General features: G+C 40.8%; 2 protein-coding genes across 4 annotated transcripts in view; both read right to left on the reverse strand.

The window, feature by feature from the left end:
• ndl (serine protease nudel) overlaps window positions 1–25051 on the reverse strand; it is a 125672-nt gene that overhangs the window by 38070 nt on the left and 62551 nt on the right. For 2 of the 3 annotated variants that reach the window (XM_065300363.1, XM_065300362.1), the window contains exon 2: window positions 10119–10224. The gene's annotated coding sequence lies outside the window, so the exon portion shown is untranslated. Of the gene's footprint in view, window positions 1–10118; window positions 10226–25051 lie in introns of those variants that run through there. The other variant, XM_065300364.1, reaches the window with a different exon arrangement.
• Window positions 13657–16138, reverse strand: elB (elbow B). Its single transcript, XM_065300366.1, has 2 exons — window positions 15902–16138; window positions 13657–15559 (listed from the first exon to the last, which is right to left on the reverse strand). The coding sequence occupies exons 1-2, from the start codon at window positions 15959–15961 to the stop codon at window positions 14246–14248; spliced, it is 1374 nt and encodes a 457-aa protein (XP_065156438.1). The 5' UTR covers window positions 15962–16138; the 3' UTR covers window positions 13657–14245.

Consider the following 25051-nt stretch of genomic DNA (forward strand, 5'->3'; position numbering starts at 1 on the left):
GGAGCGAACGGATTTATTTGCGAGGGTGGCGGTGGCGTCGCGTTGTAAATGGCGATCGCCGCCGATATCGTGCGCGTCCGTCGCACGCACCGAGGCGGGAAAGAGCGAGCGAGCGACCGGCCGACGCCTGACTTTGATAAATGAGAGCTAAGTGTTTAATAGACTAATCGATATAATAGTGGCGTGCTGTTTGAGTGGCAGCGCCAGTAATTATTGTCGGCCTTTCGGCATCCCGATGAGTCGGCACTCTGTCGACCACCACGATTTACCAAACGTAGAAAGCTCTACGGCTCTCGAAAGAAATGTTAAAAAAGCAACTAAGTATAGAGGCCAGCGTGGCTAATAACGAGCTGGCACCGTATTTGCCGGAACTGTCTGCGGCGGTGTCTGTCCGGATTATTTACAAGTTGTTTCGGCGCCCATCGGAGTATATATGCGTGTAGATTCGAGGTAAGTGTGGGTATGCCCTTAAAACCTTGTGCTACTTCATCTGCTGTTTGGTTTGTGTTCGCCCCCGAGGCGAGAGACGATTCTGGGGCATGGGAAAAGCAAAAGTGGGCACACATTATTTAGTAATAATAAATCGCCACCGCGAGGCAGGTCGCCCCTTAATATCGTCCACCGGATTATACTCATTATGTCTACATCGTGGCCTATAATTTCGTAAACAGCCACGTCTGGCGACGTCGACCCCGTCGTCGGCGGCGACCTGCGCGCATGCATGTTACGTGCCAAATTATATTAACTTGACAGCGTAATTACGGGGCTCTTTTCGTTTTTAATTTATACGTATTGCCCCGCACGTAATTGCGATAAAGCGCCTTTTGTGCGAAGCGATCGCGATTACGGCCCTCGCATGCGAAATGAATTACGAGCACGCCGCGTCGTGTAAGACTGTTCCGACGACAACCGCAAGATGTTTGCGCCGTAAAAAAATCGAACACACAATGTGCGCGCCCCGAGAATTGGGCTGCAAGTGTGCGACATTACGCGCGCTTTTTTTTTATATTTCGCTCACGCACCGCACCACCATTTTTGCGCGATTCGTCTCGGCCGGCCGCAAGTTATAATCGACGCGGCGGCAATGAATTGCGGCGGCACATGCAATTACGGCTCGTAAATCAGCCGACGCAAATGGAGTTATATGAGGACTTTTATTAGCCTGCCCCCACCCGATATAAAGAAAGTTCTTTACGACTTAAGTCGCGTTTCGGTTATTACTCTCTGGCCGCCGAGGTCCTGCCGCCATCGCCGGCTGTGCCAGCCACTTTCATAATTTATTAAAGCGTTTTCGTAAACTTTATCATTATGTGCTTTGATACGGAATAAAACTATCAGCGTATTAACTTCCTGCGGAGACTCGGCTGGACAGAGTTATGACCTACCCCATAAAAGGCTAAAACTCAACAAAACACTTTTTATCACTCCGAGGATTAACAATGTTTCCATTTGCGGCGGCATTTTTTGGACAGCACTCGGCAGTAAAAATTAGTTTACCACCACACTTCTTGAGGCAACACAGTAGCACAGCGATACTTAATATCGAGCTTTCACGCCGGAGAGTGTGCGATAAAAGCGATTTTGTTGGCATTCATCATAAAAGCTCGATACGCAACCAACACATCTATAAAATCACGAGTTATGTTAAGCCGACGTCAATAAAATCGAAATATGAATCTTTCACCCTCCACAAACACTCAAACCGTTGTAATTCAAGGGCGGGAAATAGTAACAACCATTTTAAAGCTATTAGCAAATATTTAATCGCACTGATCACCAAATCACAATAATATTACAATAAATACTGTCGATTTAATCTGATTATAGAAATGAAAATAAATGTAAACAAATGTTTTTCTGGTAGCTAAATCAATTGCCCTGCTCCCGACTTCCACGCCATTGATTGTGCCATCACTTTTTCCCTGCCACGACAAGATAAAAACGTTGCGCGTGATTAATAACTGCGGCTAATAAGTGCGCAGTGTTTTCGAGGGCAAACGATACGTCGAAATGGATGGATGTCATGCACGGTGCGCGCATCGGGAAAATATAATAAATGTGAGAACAGTTTCGATTGAACGGCATCAGCGCGCTGCGCCGAAGCCGGCGAATACATCAAAGTCGTCTTCATCGCTGACAATACAATCTATTAATCCTTGTCATGCAACGGCCGCGCGGGCTAATTTATTATTCCTTCTCGTCGTCTCTTGCTCGCCTCCCTTTCACGACATGTCGGCCCCATTATTATCAATGAGTTCGACTACGACGACGACTGCGGCACGTAGGATGGGAGCGAAACAGTCGAGCATTAATCATTAATATACTTCTCATGATATTACACATTACATGTTCTCGGTGTGTGTAGATGTTTTGTTGGGTAGTGCCAGAACCGATTGCCAAGCACAACACAACATACAACCCCCATCGAGTATACTCACTCCTCAATTATTGTCTTGTGGATGGTCGGATAGAATAATGTTAATGATATTAATAAATATGTACAGTATACACTTACACAGCGATATAAAATTTTCTACTATGTGCTTTATAAAGGGGTTGAAACTGTTGCAAATGTTCGAATAACTTTTCTGGCGCGGGTGCATCATTTGTTGTGCATTGTTACCAAATGTTATTTATTACTTATTGTATCCTCGCAGCAATCATTAATCATGTCATGCGGTTAGTAATTTTAAAGAGTGCCAATCTCAAAATTACTTGCATTTTCAATTTTTAAATTGCTTTTCACTGAAAAAACTTCAAAATTATTTTAATGTTAAAATGTAGGCACTCTGTTACATAACCTGCGGCGTAAATTACACAGTCAACGCATTCAAGTCAGTTATACTTAAAAGATGCGTTTACTGCAATTACCATGCCGTTGCACGTCAACCACAGCAAACAATCATGGCATTAAGACGCATAAAACAGCGTAAAATAACGACGTTTTCTTGCGCGCCGAGCGTTTTCATATAATAATAACTTTTATAATTTAAACATAGCCCCGACGCGCATAAAACACATAAAATATTAAAAGCGTGGTAATTAAACGCGAGTTTTCCACATAAACTATGTTTTTTACGCTGCGCCTCCATCACTTTCGTGGCAGTGTTGCATTAAATATAAATAATTAATACCGACGATTATGCTACGGACTCCGGGAGCAATTACTCGCGAAGATTTCGATACGATAATTGATACCGATGTGCGTGGCTATCCCGACCGAGATAATGCGGGTAATAACCAAAATGATTTGCATTGTACACGTATAATTATGATTATTAATAATATGTAGATAGAGGCGTGTTCGGCTCGAAATTGAAGAAGACTTACACACGTTGATTGCGATTAACAAGCGTGACCGGGCCGTGTGTTAACACTCGCTCGTGTTTTTATTTTTTATGTGCCTCTCTTTCCTGTCTTGAAATATGTTTTATACATTACGTGCCACCACACATGCAAGCAGAGCACAGAGTTTATTTATGTTTTTTCTTCATTTCGTATTTTTATTATGCGCGTGAGCATCCAAGAATTATTACATATTTATTAAGTCTTCTTCGACTTAACATTTCCTCCCATGCCGACGCGAGGAACATCGTCGGTCGCTTATTATTTTATACGTAATAATATTGTAGCGTCTAGGTTAATAATCATAAGTTATAATAACACGACCCATACGTCCGGGGCTAATAAAAATGCAAATTTTGTGTATTGCAATTACTTATTAATGTTGTTTTCTTTTTCGTTTCTTCAGCGCCTTCTTAAAGAGCATAAATTGTTTTCACGTGTTGCTTCCGTCATTTTTATTTTTGTTGTTTATGTTGATGCGTCGAATATTCCGCCGGAATTTATGACCGTTGCTGGAAGAGACGAGCGTAAACAGTTGTTAAAGTTCGTGTTAACCTTTTTCGCCTGCAATTTGTTTACAATAAGCCGACTTTAAGTGTCAGCCAGCGCGACGTAAGATTTATAAATTGTTGCTTAAAATTTTAATGTCGCTTCGACTGTTGGTCATTTATTTACGTCGTTTTATGAAGGTATCGAATTGCATAAGAAATTTGCTTGTAGAATATTCATGATATTGCAGTGTTTATGTTAAATCTAGAGAATGAGGAGTTTTTCTTGTGAGAAAACTTCATTTTGCGGGACGTGTGTTCCAAAACATCATAAAAATTGAGTAAATTGTCTTATAAACCTATAAAAAATGTTTTTAAACAACATTTTTAATTTTTAAAAAAATATTTACGTTCAAAATATGATCATTAGTAATTGTTCCAAACTTCCCAAAAGGAATTTGAAAATATTTCCTGGTATTCATATTCATAAACTGCAGTTTTCTCGCGATTGCAATATCATCATCCCATGGTATTGCATAAAACGTTGCATTATGAATATTCATACTCTAAAAAAATATTTCTAAGAATAGATGAAATTGAAAACAAAAACAAAAAAGTTACCAATTCATCAAGATAATAAATCATGTAGGATCCCATCATATCAAATACAACACATAACATCAGTACTAGAAAAAATATAGCGTTGAATTTCTGGAATAAATTACAAATTAGCTCTCCAAATGATTTGATTTAATGAGATTTGATTATAGCCACTTACGATAAACAAAGTGATACATACTAAAGCATGCGTAAAAACTCCAAATGTTAACAGAACCAGCACGGGATACTTCATTAGCTCACTAATTATTTTCCAAACTCTAAAATCGAGAATAAATTAACTGGCCATAGTACCTAGCTGCTTTATTATCTTACAGTGAGATATATTTATGATGTTCGACTAGATGCATGAAGCGTCGATTACGTTTCCAAAAATTCTTCTCGAATTTTAATTTGTCCAGTGATTGTATTATCATGTTGCAATTAAATTCAAAGTATTTTAAGATGGTATAGAAGAGGACAATCATTGTAGAAAGCGCCAGGAAGATAATACATATTAAAATGTGAACAATTGGGTTTAATATCACAGTTAATTAGCCTATATCCATGAAGAAATACTATAAAAGAAATATATTTTTATCATAAATAATTAAATGTTTAAATTTAGTTTGATTTACATATGGAAAGAAAAATGATTCCAGGTAAATCGCTTGAAATGGCGATGATACGATTTCAACTATCCATATTATTGAAATTGGCACCAATGCCATAAATATTGATCGATTTATTGCAACTATTCTGTTTTTAATTGCTGCACTCTTTACTCGCACAAACGGCGAAGTGTTTATACTGTTAATAAGGTGCAATCCTGTGGCTTTACTGTGTTTCATATAGAGAGTTACGAACCAACCAACAACACCCATTAAAAGATATGCGATATAAGGCACATATTCCGTAAAACTTTGTTTATCAATGACTAAAATTCAATCAACATACAAAAATTTAAAAAAAGGTTAAAATAAGTGAAATAAGTTGCTTACATATTATTTTATACAAATATCCCAATAATCCAGTGCCCATTATTATCGGTACTACATAATAATAAATATTTAAAATGATAGAGATATATTTTTGATCGCTCCAGAAAAAATATCGCAAAATTCCAACTGAAAGTGACAGATCTTCCATAGGCAGATGGGTTTGCCCCACGAAAATTATATCTCTTTGAAAATAGTTGTTGAAACGCGACATTTTGAGGAAATAACATTCGTACTAGGTAATTTTTCTAGTGATAGCTGAAGTGGATTTATTTTGTATTGATTTCTATATTACTATAATGACCGATAACTTATTAAAATATTTTGTGGTGGAATAATGGAGGGTAATGTTTACACATACAAGGGTTTACCAACCTTTCGTTTTTTCGATGAATTCTGAGCGCCATCATTATCAATTAACTTCAGTTGGGAAATCCATGTATGCAATATGTATCATTGTACAATTAGTGATATTTATCTACACGTATATTTTGTTTTATTCATCTTTATTGCATTTATATTTAATTTATATTAGTATTATGGCAGTATTTCCCACATACCAAGCACGATTAGCACGGTATTGCACTTCTTGTCTTCTTCAATTTCTTCGTTAGCACTTTAGACATTGGTCTATAGAAATTCCGTTGCATTCACAGCGATTATGTAAGGTTATAACTTAGAAGTAAGGCGTCCGAGAGTCGTAAACATGTGAAACCTATGTATTTTTTAATCCATGGTAAAAATCGCTTGTTTCGCCGAAACGAGCGCTCCAGCGCGCATGAATTAATTCGTAATATAAAGCATAATTTACGATAGTGATTTTTTTATTATTGCAGCGGTGCGCCGTTAATTATACGCTCGCTCGTCGCTCTTCGCGTAAACCTTGTCGTAATAGACTTATTATAATCTTGACATTTGCGCGCGAACGCAAATCAACACGATAATTATCGCCTTACGGACGCAAGCAAAAATTGCCGTCTATCAATATGTAATAAGTCACAATTATGTGCGCGATTGTTCTGGGTATTTACACAATTGCATGCAGCGTGCTCGCGTCGTAAATCAAGCCAACGTCGATGTGATAGATAGACACAGTCCGGTGAATGGCGCTGCATTAACCGACTCAGCCGAATCGCCCGATAATTAATTATGATTTATCGGTCAATAATAATATTTTTCCGCGTTTTGTTTGTTGAATACTTACCGGGCGCATGGCTCACGTGCCCACTAATGACGTTCCATAATTTTATGCGCCGATATCTATGTTTATTGCAATTCATTGAAAATTAAGACTACCTTGTTTTATTTTATTGCGGATCTCGATAAGCACTATTCAACGATGCATTATGCAATATACAACGGTTTGGTTAGGTTGATTATTAGTTTATTATGAGCCTCTCTCATTGCGCTAATTGAATGTTTTATGTTATGCGGATGCGTGCGCCTCATGCATCGCAATTATTTATTATCCGGATGGAAACCAGATCAGCATGTCGATTCGTCGAGTAGCAAGTTACGATGTTGAGGTAATGACGCATTAAATGCAATTATCGATCGCAACCGGTGTGTGAACGAGCCGACATCGTATGATTACGAATATCTAATTTAAGTGTCGAACTTCGATTGAGGTTAAACTGTCATAACGCTATCTACAAACATGAATAACAACTGTTTTATGTTATTTTTGTATATAATTTATAGTATGTGAATAAATGACATTAAAAATATGTTAGGATATTGTATGACAAGTTGTCTTTGATTTGATTTTGGATACGTTTTTCTTGTGATCCATTCGTCACCTCGAAGTGGCAGCCGTTAAAGTTGGTAATTTTGAGCGGACGACGCCTAGGCACTAAATTATTTACAAATACATGACAGCTCAGAAATATTATCCTCTTCCGACGTGTTTATATTGGGACAGATGTCGGTCGCTTCGTGCCGAGCGAGCGCGCCGAGAATGAAAAATGTGACTGCGCTTTCAGCTTTCTAATTACTGGCTACAAATCTTTCTCGAGTTGTCAGTTAGCGCGCGGTGTTGCCCTCGCAACGTATATTTACATTAACGAGCCGCGGGGACAAGTTTTTCCAAAAAGGCAAGTGTACGCTGCCAAGGTTTCCAAGACGGACTGTTTGCACGCAAAGTGCCGCTTTGTACTTACGGCCATCACGAATGAAAAAAAAAACACAACGATACGAAACCGACAAAAAAGAAACGAAATTGCAAAGGTGCTAGGTGCACGTTCGGGGGATGCGTCTTTCTATATACCGAAAAATATCCTATCGGCATTATCGGCCTCCGAGGTGCGATTTCAGACTTGCAAACGCCCCGACGCGTTGATATACACCTGAAATACTGGCCTAATATCTGCTGCAAGAATACGCGTTCATCCGCAGGGAACCATCCTCGCACCTCAGGCACAAAACCTTCCTCGACTTCATTCCATTCCTCTATATTTGATGCACACGAGAATCTCATGACCAGCCGCATGTGAATAATCGCATGACTTATACGCATCCACTTGTATCTGTCGGATTATCGAGATTATTATTATGCAGCACTTGTCGTGCGCGCGGCGATAATTAATTAAATCGCAGCCCACGTTGCGCTGCAAACGACCACGCAAAAATTACGCCATTATCACATTAACTAGCGCACTTGCGGTTGTGCGCAATAAATTTTACATTAAACAATAATAAAACAACCGAACGGTAATAATATTGACGGGAGACTGCTTAGAATTTGCATTCGTAAGTGGCGTTTATTGTTTTACAATCGGCTACGGCGTCTTGTGGGCGGAAATTTCATTTGTTGCGCTCATAAACTATTGCATTCTATCTGTATTTATGGCAAATACTAAGAAAATGCCAACGAAAAGTGTTTAAAAGCGCGGTGTGAAACAATGGTGCGCACTTAGCGCTCGTAAGCAAATAATAGACTTTTGCGGTGGGCTGTACCACCGCCTTCGTCTTCAAATATTCACGGAGGTCATGAATGTGTTTTAATAAAATTGCGACCGTTGTCCCATAGCAATAGAGTAATTTGCGATTAGACATTTATATATCAATTTACAATATACTCATTTGCTTCCCAACCAAAATAATCAATTTTCCTATGAAAAAAACTCGAAAACTAAAAAAATTCTAAAGAAAATTTTAATAAAATTTTAAATCATAATTAATTCTCCCATTGTTAAAGTAAATATTAAATGTTTGTATCTGAATTACTTGTCCTGAAACTTTTGGATCAAGTGTGGTATGAAGTGCTGCTCACCGTGAGACTTGGTGTCTCTTTGTGGCCGGGGCGTTGAAAGCGACAAAGTGTTCGGATATGTATGGGCTTTTCAGGTTCACGATCTGCATACGCGGCCGAAGAAGACGGCGAATGCGCGCGCGGGCGGATCGGTAGCAACAGGACGAGGCGGTTTATTCAGTTTGAATAATGAGCGCGCGTTAATCACGACACCCGGCCACTTGAACTATAAATATGCGCTTAACGCGCTTTTATTATACTGTTTTGCATTGCTTCGCGTACGTACAACATCCACACGCCGCGCGCCGAGTGAAAACTTTCCCGCATGCTCGCTGATTTATGAGTATTATATCCGTGTAACGTGTAATAAGAGCGAGCGATGTAAAAGGCTTCTTACTGAGCGCATTCTTGTGCTCTCACAAGTGTTATAAATACACAAAGCATATCAATACGTTGAGACACAGTTTTTAAATGATAATATTTTGCAAGTAAAATCTTCATCAGTGAAAAATTCAAAAATTATTTAAACATTTTCTGATTTGATCTTGATCTTCTCTATAAAGAATTTCTCGTAGATTCAGAATTTTCAATCCGTTCCTCTCTGTCCCTTTTAGTTTACGAGATATTCGCAATTGAAAAAAAAAAACTCAGAAAAACATGAAAAGCACTTTTAGTCACAATTTCTGAACTTTTTTCCTACAAAAATTAAATATTTTATTATACTATCTTATAAAGAATTTTCCTATCTTTCATAATCTTCAATCTATCGCTCTTTGTTTCCGAGATATTAAAAAATATCGCAAAAAACGAGCATACGATGAATCATTACATGCAAAGTCCTCCAATTATAAATCAATTCGATTGATCGTTTGACGGTGAGCAGTTAAAAACAGTTCAGCAGCAAGAGTTAGTTTGATGTTGAAGTAAATGCATTTTACCAATTTATGACTTAATTGAAAGTATTGATTATGTACCGCTGAAGTCACAGCAAGCGGTGTTAGATACACTTGCGTTGAGCGCTGAGTTAATTACAGGTCTAATGACATTTCACCGTATCAGCGGTTTTAATAGCTGCCGTGTTCCGTATCGATGCACGCAAGATAATCGAGAGATAATTTCTAATAAGACAGCTACGTCTCACACTTTTGCGCCGCGACAACATGGCTGCCGCGCACAGTTTGTCGACTAGGCGTCGCCGCATGTAGGTAAATAACGAGAGAACGGAACATTAAACATTGAAAATTTATTGCAATTACAGAATTACAATTACCAATGCTGTAATTACCGCGATACTTTATTACAAATAACTTTATTACGGATTGTAAAGTTGGCGTTGATTTGCTTTGATCTGTGATACTCGTATTTATCGCCCACGCAGAGCTTGTGATTTATAATTGTCTAGTGTAATATATAATATTAAATATATAGGTGGGTACTTACCTGCGTGTGGTTAAAACGTTGCAAAATCGAAAATTACCAGGCTTAACAAGCGAGATCATGGCACCATTCGAGTGGAACTCTGCGATTTCGAGCCGATTTCCCATCTCTGCAATGAAAATCAAAAAGTTGTGTCAATCGCTTTTCGACTCACTATCGATATAGAGTTGGACCCCAAACGCCTCGAGAGGTTTTATTTTTATTATCGCCGCCTCTGCACGTTGCGCAGAGTACGATGTCTCTTTCGATGCTGGCCGGGATGAAGCGACTAAGCCCCTTGAAACCCGACCATCCCGGCGAGCAGATCCCGCCGGAACGATTTTCTAAATCACTGCTTAGCTGCCCACCAAATTGGCCTGGCGACACTAAAAAAACTTTATATAAGCTGCGAAAATCGTCACGTAAAAAATGTTGTTACCTCAAAATTAAGCTACGCTTTAAGCATTCATACCATCAAAGAACTTGCTGAAGTTATCTTATAGAGTACAAAATTATAAACATTTTACTATTAGAAATAAAAATAAACAATACTTTAAACAACATACATATTTTAATTTAATTTTCTTAGCATGTTAACATTATTTCAATGCAGCCTTAAGCTATGCATCAGCAATGTTAACATTTACGTCGCAAACGACTAAAAATGATTGTTAAAAAGCGATTGGCGAGAGCCATAAAACCAATCCGTATGATTATCATACGGGCGGCGGCGGCGACGACGTGTAATTATTTGCACTGACCGAGGCCCGCCTAAACGGTTCTATGGATTCTCTCTCTGCATTCGCCGGTCGTTATCCGCGATATTAAATTACAGTTCACGCGAACTGCCTCAACTATCGCCGCTGAGCGATCGTGTTCTTTGCCGTGTTGCGGAGTTTCAAAGCCTTAGTTAGAAGAAAATACATTTAACTCTTTTCGTTTGTTTACTAATCTTATTATTCCACGAATTGTATACTGAAGATAAACCACATTAAATAGTTTAAAAATTGTCCGTTAGATGGCGTTAATAGTATTTTAGTATTTATTATAGGTTAAATTCGATCATGCTGGTATTAAATGTTAAACATATTTTATTATCTCATTTTATAATAGGCACCTATTTATACATCGTTGAGTTGAGTCGAATTGAGAGTCCGTGTCCATATCAATATCAGTCGACACGAAACGTTAATTATTAACTTATTTATGCATAATGAAAAATTGCGCATCGCGCTCGTCGAGACCAATCGATTAATTATTTGCAGCAAATAGTATTTATAGTATGTTTACTGTCTGCTCGTAGCGCGCATCTTTCGCAAGCGGTATCGCTGTTCCGAGCGAAATAAATAACAATAAATAAAAACGTGCACGGCAAATACGGTTCAATAAATAAAATCACCAGTGAGTTATTGCGCGCTGCCATAACATTAATTAAATGCCACGAGGTTATCGAGAAAACTACACACATATTAGCGAACGCGCGCAACAAGCGCGAGTTATTAATGTCATAATAAAGTATTTCTGACCCGCGACGAACCCCGCGCCGTCCTCTAGCGCGCTCTCGCCGTCGTCAATAAATTAAGTTATTTTCTCGCATTTTTATCGCCGTAAATTATTTATTTTAATTGACACTTTCATCGTATATATTTAATAAACATGACAGATATTATCGCTTCGCAAATGTGACGCGACCTACTGGCTGTTGCAGAGATATCCGAGTTTCAAACGCGTGAGAAAGCCACCAGTGGGTTTGTATCACCCTGACAACACAACAACAAGCAAAAGTTGTTTATTTAATTAGTTGTTTTACAATCTCGCATTCGTCAGGCGATTGCATGATGTAGCGTAAAATTGCCCGGCTAAGTTAATTTGAATTTTTCAAAATGATCGATGAGGAAATTCATCAATATTAGTCAAGCAAACACGGATCAAAATTGCTGCCACAAGCTGTATATACTGAAACGACGGAGTAATCGAGGAATAATATAATTTATGTTCCCGATAGAATAACGCATCGACATGGTGACACTATCCGAGGCATGATATCGACTACGATTTGTTACGTAAACGCTTCACCGATTTCTGTCCGGTCCGGACAAACCATTAGGTACATACGCGACGCCCGGCTGAGCAGGAGCCAGAACCTTTTGTTATCGAGTTGCATCGTGGTCGGCTGGATGGTCATGTCCGATCGAGTGTGAAGACCAACGCTGTCGCTCGCCTGTATAATAAAACACGCTTCTAATTGTCTCTCTATCTTTCTACCTACGAGTACAAATTTTTACCCATTTGGAGGAAAAATATACGAGGCCCTTTAGAAAATGAGATAAAATTGTTTGTTTTCGGTTTTCTTAAGTCCGTAGGTAATGCCCGGCGAAATATTCAGTAGATTCTAGAGTCTAGACTCTCTCAACTTGGAATCTATTACCATTCGCCTCCTGTCGACGTATAATTCAGCCCGAGCACAACGATCTAATTTATTGGACGCAAATATTGCCCACCGCTCAGCGCGCGCGCGTTTCTACATTCGAAATTATCTTTTAAAGTTTCCCAAGAACGCATTAATCGGCATTTACTTGACAACGCCGGTGACATATTTATGATGCCGAGTGCGCCGCTCGCGCATATGAATGTTTACCATACATTAACGTAATTTATATCTATCGTTGCCTGGCATTTCTATTAGTCCATAACAACTGCGCTACTATTCTCTGAGGATTTATAAGTAACAATATCGTTTGGTGTGAGAGATACGAGCGCGACATTTGCGCGCACGAATTGCGTACGAAAAGGAAAAAATATATTCAGAATTGAGAGAAAAAATGTAACGTGTGGAGTTACAATGTATTCATGTGCATAAACAACACGTCGCTAGTCTTCTTATTCTCACTAGTCTTGCTACTTATAATAATGTATACAAATGGAGTGCAACCGAGTTAAGTGGGTTTGCTCGCTGTTTATTAAGCGATGTGACGAGATTACGCACTGAAACAGAGAAATGTGTCACTTCTCAAGCTGGTGTGCTAAATTTTTATGACAAACATGAATCGTGAATCATGTTAAAAACAAATTGAAGCCATAAATTTTAAGTTAAGTTATAACAGTGATTGAGTTGTGAAATTGCTCATTGAATAAAATGAATCTTAGTTTCAGCAGTCTGTGAGCAGTCTGCTCTAATCATCTATAATTTAAAATGGCGGTAATTGACAGTTGCGTTGAGAAAATGGTACCGAAATGGCGTGTGTTTATCTAATATCTACCATTAGGCGGCAGCGGCCCAAAGTTGGAGCCAAAGAAACCGCGCCAGAAACAAAATCACTACAATTACGCTGGCGACGCTTAGGCGATCGCGTATAATTACGAATTTGGGGTTGGGTGTCTGTCGGCGATTGTCGGATTCAAAATGGCTGAATTCTCGCCAAACAAAACAACAACGGCGCCAATTGATTGCTATTTACACCACTTACGTATAGGTTATAGATCAATCTGATTAATTATCGCTCGTCGATGCGAAATAAACACATAATAATAGTGATCGGGATCGGCACGAAAAGTAATACGATTCTTATAAATCAAATAACACATTTTATATTTAAAAATTTAACAATAAAAATAGCTCACATTTTATATAATTATTTTTTTGTGGTTTTGTTTTATGAATTACACATTTGATATGATTATTTGTAAGTAATTTTAGATACAAGAAGAATTTTTTTGCATTTTTTCTGTTTGCAGTTGTTGTTTGCCATTTTTGTACATTTAAAAAAACGGAGTCGAGAGCTGGAGATTTCGCTCGCTTGTGTTTTATTTTAGCATAATTAGTCACATTTAAATAAATAGAATTTAATGAGATCTGTACAATAGAATTAAACATCACTTATAATTATTATGATACAAGGTCTAATTACTCTCGGCCGGTCGGCGTGCCTTGTCCCGCGTCGCAGGAATTAATTAGCTTTTTTTTGTACACAGAGATAAAGTTTAAATTAATATCACACAGTCACGTCCACAAAGGTAAGGTAAACCCACCCAGTCGTATCCAGGCTTTTATTTTTGTTTGTCTTAATCGCAGAAATGAAGCAAAACATATAGAGACTAGTTTGATGAGTCCTCATGAAGTTTTATTAACACAGCTCTGAGATAGGACCATCCTATGGATGCATCCCTGGTGCCGCGCCCAACCTAGGCCCATAAAGGGAATATGGTGATAGGTATGGTGGCAGTCCAGGATGAGTGAGCGGGTAACTGCTGAGATGTGAAGTGGTGAGCGATGGAGGTAGCAGGGACGGCTTGCTGTACGGATGGTATCTGGCTGTGGCGAGAGGGCTGAGCGGCGGTGTTGGATACGTGCGATGAAGAAGCGGGTGCGTTGGAGGAAGACCTGGTGCACTAAGCATGGACAAAGCTGTTGCTTCCGAAACAGATCCGACGCTGGTGTGAGTCCGTAGATGAGTTAACAGTTCTTCAGAACTGGAGAATCTCTTTCCACAGTATGCACCATCACCAGAAATCCAGTTACAAATATGTGGCAGGTGAGAAGCTGCTGCCAAAGCTGCCAGTTGTGCGTGTGCGTAGGCGGCGGCGGCAGGATTATGGGACAGATAACTAGGTGCTTTGGAAGTGGCGTGATCACACTGAGTACATCCAGCTGGACATGAAGTAGTTTTTGGAGCGACGGACGTGGGTACCATTAAATGAGAACTTAGACTACATCCAGTACAATAGGGATCTCTGCACATCGGATCAGTTGGGCTCTTTAACCTTGCGTAATTTAAATACGGGCTCAATCCACCAGCTTTCAAAGCATGGTGTTGAGACATTAGACTACTAGTCATCAAATCCATTCCAAGCGGAAAACCAGGTGGATATCCACCCAGATACGCTGAAGACACCGGAATTGATGGTTTATATGCACCAAAACCAACCGCCTCCGATGTGGGAATAGACGGTATCAAACTAGCCTTGGATGTGGATGGTGTAACAGGACTTCCACGACTTTGTTCGGCATTGCCGGGAGTATGGCGATCGTCAGTGGCGTTTTCGGAAGTCGTAGTGTTTGTTGTCGCAGGTGTTGCCTTCCGTTCGGTAGCAGCTGGTGACTCACGTGCGGAGGTGGCACTCTGATTACTGCTGCAGCGAATCGAGTTGTTCGCACCACCACCACCGGAAGCACTTTTGCTGCTTGGAGTTCGCACACGACTGCTACCGTTTGTAGAAGCGGTGCTTGCACGCTCCTCGGGTGATTTGGACTTCTCCCGAGAGGAACTGATCTCGTAGGGCTTAAAGTTCGCCTTGTTCGGTGAATCTGACTTGCTGCTCTTCTCCTTGGAAGTTTCTTTGGTTTTCTTCTCACTGTTGTTTGTGCCAGCAGCGCTGTTTGCGATCAACTTGGAATTCTGTGAATCTGCGCCGATTTGCGAGCATGTTTGAGCCAGCAGGGCCAAGGGACTCTTTTTCGCATCCAACTATAATGATAATAAAAAAGAGCGTGTTGATTAAAACGCCGAAACGAATGGTGGATCGTAAATATTTAATTATGGCAAAGCACTCAAGAGAAATTTAACTTAAGTATCAGTTCGTTAATTGCAACCTAACATCCTGTCTCGTAAATAATGGAAATAAAACGATTTTACGATCCAATTGAATCTATAATCATAAAATAAACGATACTCGCCCGTTATCAACGCGGTAAGTTACGACCTCATAGAACTTTCATTATTATTTATTTATTTAAATTCGGTTTTATCGTCCCGCATTGCCGTGAACAAAAAAAAACACAGATTGAGCAATAAAGTAAAAAGCCTCACCGTAGTTGGGAGCGGTGTTAAGTACTCCGGTCGGAGGTATTGATTGCTTGACGTAAGCATTTTGTGTGATAAAAATAGTCCAACACTCGTGTGGGGAAAGACGATGCACTTTTGGAAACTTTTCAGAAAACTAACTCTCGGCGTTGAAGTTTACGGCCATTCGGTATACAGCGCGCACAATTTAGCTGGAGCACGAACCGTCGCCGAAGAAGTCGAGAGCGAAACTGAAGCTCGTCGCGACGAGCGTTCGCCGCGCGGCATGATACGGCATGCTTCGGTCGCGCAGTTCGTGACGTAACGTGCGCCTCTTCATCCCCACTGCTCTTTGACACCCTCGACGACCGCAGATCACCCTGTTATTGCTTCTTCTTCTTCGTCCTCTGTACGCTATGCGCTTGCTGGTAGATATCCATGTGAGCATTTTCGGCTGTGTGTGTCTGCCTGTCGACACCATTTTGCTTTGCGTTTAGCAAAATTAAAAACCTCTCGACCGTACAAATCTCTACGACTGGCGTGTAGAATTAATTTGGTTGGGCCACCGGAAAGAAATGCGATTTGCATTTATTTCTCTTTTCTTGTAGACTAGCGATAGATTTTCGCAGCAAGCAACAAATCGCAGTTATTTAGATTAAAGGTCGAACCCAGCGAGTCAGCGGGTGGAGGGCTAAGTGCCGAAGCAGCAAATGGGGATTACATGAGTGGTCCCGAGGGTGTGATCTTCAGTCCGGCGAAATCCGGCTGCCGCCGCCGTCGGAGCGTGCAGCGCAGCGCCTAAAGGTCATACATCTTGTCACGTCTTTGCGAACCAATCAACCGTGATTTATATCGAGCGATCCAAGTCCCCGACCTGCTTCCACTTCACTCGGCCACGATAAAACCGAAAGCCAAGACATCCGGTAGTCGATGGACTAGTCATGCAAACAAATAACCAGATCGACGAATGCGATAAATTAAGGGTTTGTCCTACGAGCCGTGCGCAGCTGTTGCGCCGGAATGCCGCGACAAGTCATTCCCGAAAACATGTTTGTTTTTCGAAGCAAATTCGTGACTTCTAGTCGTGTGTGTCAATCTGGTCTTTAGCACCGCGTAAGACTTCCTAGAAATCCGACGAGCCGTCAACGTCGGCCATAAAGATCCGGCGCGGCTGTTTAGACATAAATTGTGCTCCAACTCGCGCCGATCCCGCACTCGCTAAGTGCTTTTCTAAATTTCATTTAAGTGGATTATTTTTATGTTTCGACGAAAATTATAACGAACAACCGGGCCGGCCATAAAACACCGCTCCCTAATCAGTATTTATACCTCCGGGGATTTCGTCTATGGACTTTACTGCGGGACATAAAGTTGAAAGCGTTGTTCTTTCCTCCCAGTTCTAACTTAACGCTGCATTCCTTCCTGCTTAGAACACGGGACGCCAAATGATTTTCACTGAAACCCAAAAACGGGACCATTTGACCACGCTTCACAGGGCAAAGTGAACTAGACACTCCGGTGAGATATGATGAGTACAGACTTTGACAGTTGATTACCACGGTCTATTGACTTCGAATAGGGGGCTGCCATTGTACGCTGCTTCGCTTTCGAAAAGGTGAGCTGTCGCAATATATCATTAGACAAAGTGACAGCGGCCATAACTAATGGCCGCCCTGTGTGTGTATTTTAACATTAGTCGCGGCCCCGCGTGCACCCAAAAGTTGTGTACGAAAGTGACAAACCGGACATTAGCAGATAGTAGAGCAGCTGCACACAAAAATTGCCATTAATTTGAGTGTCATACTCGAATGGGCGATGGTTGATGCTGATGTGTCCTGCCCTCAGGTATGCACTTGCACATTTCGCCTCCAGTTGGAAGCCCAGAGCGGATGACAGCACATTCAGTGATTTGTGAAACTACATGCCGTGAAGGAGCTGTATGCTCGGGCTAGATGTGTGCAATTCTGCGTGTAATTCGGAACTAGATGGGCGATTGCATGAGGTCTTTCATTGTGCGCCGGCAAACCGAGGATTGATTTACTACCGTTAAAGAATATAACGCGGCGCGAAAGAATAATGTCCCATCTCAATAGCGTCGGGCTCGACGGTGGGCGATATATCAAGTCCGTACGCAACACGCCGCCAACTTCGTGCACGCTCCTCGTTCTGTTGGGACGACGATAGAGAGATGACGTACGAGAAGGAACAACCTGGTCCAATTGCGCGTGAGTTTCGTGAGCGCATCGCGTTCTGCGTGAAGACCGTTTCTAATGCCTATGCGGTGATGAAGTGGGCTCAGTTTATCATCGAAAATTGCGCTACGCGCGTTTATGATGCGTGCTTTTTTTTGGGGGTCTGCGAACGCATTACCCATTCATATGGAATAACAAACAACCCCTTTTGCTTCCCTCTGTAACCTTCAAGTTGGTTACGAAATTATTCTGTGTGAACATCGTCGTCGAACAAAGAAATTAAATGGTCTAGTTGAAGGCAATCACTTTACCGATGTTGAAAGAAGGGCTCCGTGCATAAATCATGTCCCAAACATATTTAAATCCTTGGTGTGGTTCCAGGGTACGACGTCGATTTGCAATAAATCGTGCTGAATAAATTTCTATAATATATTATCACTTCATATTCGTAATATCCTGTTACAAATAATAGTTATGTACAGATGTTAATGTTAATTTACAAATTTTAAAAAATGGCGGATTCTTTTTGGTTTTAAATCAACCAAGCGAATAAATCGTGTAGCTGTCGAGCATTGTAAAAATATGCAATACAATATAAACGACGCTGGTGTTTTGCGACGCGCACAAGAAGTAATAAATGCTGCTACACGCTTTATATCAGGTGCAATAAATAATCTTGTTATTCTATTATAAACCGCAGAGAATACAGCACCGTCCAAAGTTGAAGTATTGTCCCTGTTCGCTAGCGCTCGTACCCGGAAACGTCGCGCCATATTTCTTCCTCTTTTATTGTAGCGTAATGTATCGCAAAACGCGGCGAAAAATCGGAATTCCTCGATACGAAGGCACACAAAAGATGTGACAATAACAACACACCGACATTAGTCAAAGTGAAAAAATGGCAGCGCATAAAAGCGCAAACCTGTATAGTGTTCGAGTGATCATCGATTACCTACACCCGGACAGAGAGACAGGACTAGGAGAGGAGGTGAAGAGCACAGGCAGGGTGAAAATCCATCATGTGGCGTATAATTTGCGATGACAGACAAGGCCGGGTGAAGATGATATATTTAGAATCCCCACCCCGTCCGACTCGATCTCTCATCAATCTTCATTGCCCGCGGGCGTCGGATCTAATCCGTTGCTATGTCGCACAATGCGATTTAATGACCGGCGACATACTATGTATTTAGTTTGCCGCAGTTGACGCTCCAGTCCATTGTGAAACAGTTTCCACTAGCGCTAGCCAAACCAACCCTCCCTTTACTCACTGGTGGTGTGTGTGCTAATATTGTCGTGCCGGCATGGCTTGCGGAGTGTAATCCGCGGCCTCAGCGATTCAATCCCTCTTTCCCTTCAAACAAATGCGTTTGCATCACTCATTTAGTGCGTGTCAAGCGTGGAAACCGAAAGCTTTACGCACCGTGATACGTAATAACAATGCCGTTAAACTCACGCCGACGTCGTCTAAGCGCACCATCATTGTCGCGAAGGTCATGAATTTATGCTCAGTTAAGATCATCAAAATTTTATGACCCGTCTCATGGCTGGTGCGCTGGTATAAAAGGCGTTTTACGCTGTAATTTATGCGTTTTGATATAGATCGTGCTTAAGAGTAACCCCGCGCGCTGAACGCCGATGGGGCCTTAAAGTGTTTACGTGTAAAATATTTGACAATTCTTATTACGTCCCCCGGATCGTACAGACGAGCCAGGAGTAAACCGGGCTTGGCCTTAATCTGAATATATGATCGTCCTTATTGTCTCCTCGCGAGTAAACCTGCACGGATGTTCGTGCAATTAGAACACCACCGGGTTTTAAAATATTGATCAGTAACTTTGGTTTGTGTCACCACCGTGCACATACTGAAATTTTTGAATGAAATAGTCTCGTGGAGAATTATGACCATCTTAAAGGCATTCAAAAGCAATTTGACAAAATGTAAACCAACATAAAATTTACATCACACTTAGGCCATTAAACGGAAGAATGCGTATATACCGAGTGCAACTGATACATTTATTGAGGACATGACGGAAGTAACTTTACAGTGGCAATAAAAGCTGGTTTATTTGCCGGGGTTTGGCCGGCAGTCACGCGTTTCCAAGAAAAAACATAAAATTTCCAGAAATCCGCCGTTTCCATTACGGAGTGTAACAAATTTTATTGGAAGGTTTCCACGGCCGGCCGGATTGCACCATTTTGCCGGCGTCGTGCTAAAAGGCACTAGGCGCCTTGTAAATTTATTTGTAAATAGGGGATAATTATAGTTTTATTGTGTTTTCGACCCGAGTGAGAGGCGCTTCCATCGCAGCAACGCCGAGGGTGTGTTAAACTGTAAATTACTCTCGTCCGGCGCCAAGAGACTTGTTAAATACAAACCGACAACAACAGTCCGTCTATTCATCTTCAGGTTTCCTTCTATGATGCTAACAATAGGCGCCAGCTATCTCATGTGTGATGTCTTCCTCACATGTTCAAACACAAGCAGAAGAGATATCAATATTTAAATTTACTTATCGCCTTGAAGCTGCTCCTGGGATGTGGTAGGACAGTAGGCGTTCGTTTGTGGACACATTCAATTCTCGGATTTATCGACTCCCGTCGTTTGGTTGTTTCATTAGGCCAGTGGCATGAGAAGGAAAAGTATTATGGTTATTAGAGTCTATTATTAACACCTGATCTAGAAATACGTGATTAGACGCGTGAGCAGGCGCGATTGCGGAAGAACAACAAACACTTCGTCGCTGGCACAAACAAAGCGTAATAGCGCAATGCATTTGGAGCGAATTGTCGCGCTTATTTCGCACCGGAGAAACTTGATGCTCTCGCGCAGGAAGCGAAACGAACTGAGGAAAAATACCAGTCTTATATGCAAGCTCATGCAAAATTGCTATACTTTGCAAACTCAATACAACGTTCTTCGTTTGCATTCATACAGTCAACCACAAAAAATCCTCATTTATTTTTATAATATTTATTACATAACACAATAGATGTCGATGTTTAATTTTTATTTCCTTAAAATATTTCTATACTAATCAATTTAATGATAATAATTACTTGATGAGGTATAGAAGTGTGGTTAGAAACAATCTGTATACAAGTTTGAGCTTAAAGCTTGCCTGAAGGTGCGCAATGATGAACACTAGCAATATGGCCGACAAGCCAACGCTATATCAAAAGACGAGCAACTTTGGCGGCATAAACTGAAATAAACGCTTCTCTTTAGGTTCGAATCGCTGGCTGCGCGGTGCGCGCGGAATTTACGACTTCAATATATTTATATGGAAAGCAATTTTGCGCGAGAAGCTTTTGCCACCACCACCGCGCCGCGAACGCCCTCGCCTAATATACCTACACGCGCGGCGACCGACTCAGAAATAGTTGGCGCACCGATAATAGAAACATATTACCCTCTCACGACTTCAACGACTCGTTCGCGCCATTACGCTAAGGCTGCTTTATGGCGTTAATGCGCTCTATTACGCGCGCGCGCGCGACTGAATTACGCCCGAAACAATCGTATATTTCGTTTATAATTCTGCGCGTGTTGTATACACTACCAACCAACCACACGTGACATGCGCGCGCATACTGAACCAATGCTGTGTGTATGTTACACTCTGCTGAAGTATACGAGAGCGTAGATGTGAGGTTAAGTCATGCGTGCGACTCGACTGTCGCTCCCTGAGGCGATAAGAGTGCAAATGGGAAACAAATTGCATTTGCCTCAAGCAATGGCAATGCACACTGTGCACACCGTTTTGAGCTTCAATCAATTTCGCATTAATTGCAAAAAGCAATTTTCTTGATTGCCGGTGTCGGGTCTAATTGCATTTGTGTTGTATTAAATCTTTCTTCTTACTTACTTAAACTTTAAAGTATCCAGCACCAGCACAACATTAATGGTAATGTTAAGAAATCATTATTGATTCAATCGGCGATGTATTGTGACGTCAATGCAAGTATTTCAAGGTTTTGTGTAAACTCACCGACAGATGTCAGGATAGCCGATTCAATCACGTCCGTGTCTATTGAAAGCCTTTGTGTGCCGTGAATATCAATAATGTTCGGATGACACTTTGGGTGATAAATTATAAAAATGCTAAACATTTCCTTCTCGCCGCAACGCGCGCGAGCGTAATTTTTCGATTTTTCTTAATAAATTATGCCCGCTGACGTTTCGGACGCGGCTGGCAGCAAGTTTTGAAAGTTGCGATAGAATTCATCATCATTAATACGCGCCTTTCACGACTGCATCGCATATTTATGCTGCTTGCCGTTTCGCATTGAAATGCTTCTAATCAAATCCACGGCAATTAATCATGTCTCTACAATAACAACAATGTTAATGTGATTTATAATTAAATAGTTTTCGTCTAGCGAATGCGCGCCTGCTTAGAAAACTAAATGAATATCGAACTAGCACATACATCATCAATCACTCCGCTAATTAGCGTGACCGTTTTGGGAGTCTTGCAATTCTTAAATCATTACCAGCTGCATTTGTTATTAATATCGCATTTCATTGCCGTTCGGCAGAAGACGTCAGTCAGTTGCTGCTGGAACATAAATTTACTTGATTTTTTCCTAACTAACTAATGTATGACGACGAAAGCAAACCACGACGACGGAAACACACATAACTTACGAGCGAGTGCGCGGGCGATAAGAGGTAAAGCTTGGTTTTGCAGAGTTAAATGTCAGCGGGCATAAATTTACTTTATCACATCGTATGTAAACTGTCAGCGATAGCAGATAATTACTGAATAACACTATAAAAACGTCTCGGCGGTCTGGGCTCTCAGAAATAATTTATGAATGAATGCGCGGCTGTGTGCGCTGGATTTAATCATCACGTGTGCGAATGCAGCGCGAATGCGTCGAACGATAAACATAATGAGCGCACAGTCTCTTTGTGCTGTCAACAGCTGAAATAAAACAATCATGCACGGCGATACACACTGAATCGGGCCACGATTGTATTGTCTAGGTGGTGTATAAATCTTACAATTTCAGTGCTCATAAACAATAATCCTGTTGATTGCATGCTTACACGGTTTAAACAAGAATTATGATCCTGTGACAGATTTCATTAAAATTGTTTTCCATATAAATTCAATAAAATCGTTTTTTTATATTTCTGCGTGTTGAAACAAATACGGCGAAGCTCTAAAGTTATCGATTTCAGATATCGCGTTACGTTACGCATTTTCTCCGCATGCGAGCGTGATGACAGCGACAGTTCGTTGTATATAAGTTAGGTGGCTTGTCGGATGTGATTAGATCATTGGGCGCGATTAGCCCCTCGCGCAAGAACCCCGACACATTCCGGCTACTCATATTTAATGAACTGTCAGAAGCCAGCGAGGAGCGCAAACGGCTTCCTCGAGATCCCAATCAAAACCTGAAAGATACAACATACAACAGCTTGTATCTGAAAACACTCATGCATAAGAGATGACGAAAACGAAAAAAACGTGCATTGTTAGTGTTCTAGGATTGCACATTTACACGTGTGCAAGAATTTACACTGTGAAGAAACGATTATTTGAGGGTTTTAACCAAGGCGCCGATAATAGCATAGATGACTAATCACTTCCTCTTGCGGTTTACCGACTTAAAGATCAAAATTTTTGATTAATGCCCACAAATTCGGAAATTACATAGGTAAATGATTTTTTAACAATACATATCCTCCTTAAATTCTGTGCAAAAAGAACTCCCAGACGAAGATGAAACTTGTGCATCGTTAAAGGTTGTGAGCGCTAAAGGAACACCGACTTTGAAGATGATTAGCTGCAATTTTCGGAAAGTTAAATAATGCGCACGAAAACTTTTCGCCGTGTTTACGCAACCCATACTCAGTGAGCGTGCCTATGATCTACGATTATTACCCTGCCGACCGATAGATCATTTACTTGTTCTCGTTTCTACATGTTATTATTAGCGGTCGTTCAATATTTTGGCAGGTTAATGTGGAGACTGGCGCCGGCTGAAACCACATCATCAAAGCTCAGAACACAAAGCATCCAACGCATTGTGTGCGAATTTTATCTACCATACTTAACTGAGTTACATTTCGGATATACGTAGTAATAATTATCAAGGATGAATCACCTATTTGACGAGATTTAGTACTTGTTTTTAAGTATTTCCTAATCCTCCGTTAATATTTTTATAAATTTATAATATTTGAGTTTTTACTCATCAAGCTTACATGTCAAGCCCGTTATTCTTTAATCACAGCGGTAAATACAGTCACAATCAGCTCACATCCTAAGACGACTGAATCAGCAAACACACAATGTAACATGATGCTGAAAACATGTACGATTACAATGCGGAAAATACCATTGGAAGAAGCAACAACATCAAACAAAAAGCGTTTATACTGTGTCCGTTCGCGTACGTGCCGCGTAAGTAATTAATCTCACACTGGCGCGGCGCGGCGTGTGATGAGTGCGTTTTATTGAACGCCGCTGCCTTCAATGGCCGTCCACAATGACGCGAATATTGCACCTTGTAAAGTCCTTTTGTAGGTACGACATCAAATGTGCCGCGCTGACCGCTGCTAAGCTCGGCGAGTACATTGCGCCCATTGCGCAGAGGGTGTAATTGTGTTTTTACTGATTTGTGAAACGGGCGATAAGTGTTCGTTTACAATTCGATCGTCATAAATCCGCTTGATGTTTTCCTCTCGCCGGCAAGGATTTATGGCTTTGCATTGGCCGACAATAAAAATACATATTTCACGAGGATATTTATACAAACAAATCCATTGCCACACACGTCGCGCAAAGAATGCTCCGATTCAACACACATGAAACATGAAACAGCTGTGAATCTGTGGAAGGGATTAACTTAACTTTAGAATGACAATATTTCATCATCCCGAATAAATGGTTCAACATAATTTAAATTCTATCAAAATTTTTTGATATTTTTGATTCCAACATCTTTAGACATGTTTTCTAGGTTG

The sequence above is a fragment of the Atheta coriaria genome, unplaced genomic scaffold (assembly GCF_025399875.1).
Source record: "Atheta coriaria isolate IRGN ID8LTWV9N9 unplaced genomic scaffold, Caltech_Dcor_3.1 hic_scaffold_4_pilon, whole genome shotgun sequence".
Classification (NCBI taxonomy): domain Eukaryota; kingdom Metazoa; phylum Arthropoda; class Insecta; order Coleoptera; family Staphylinidae; genus Dalotia; species Dalotia coriaria.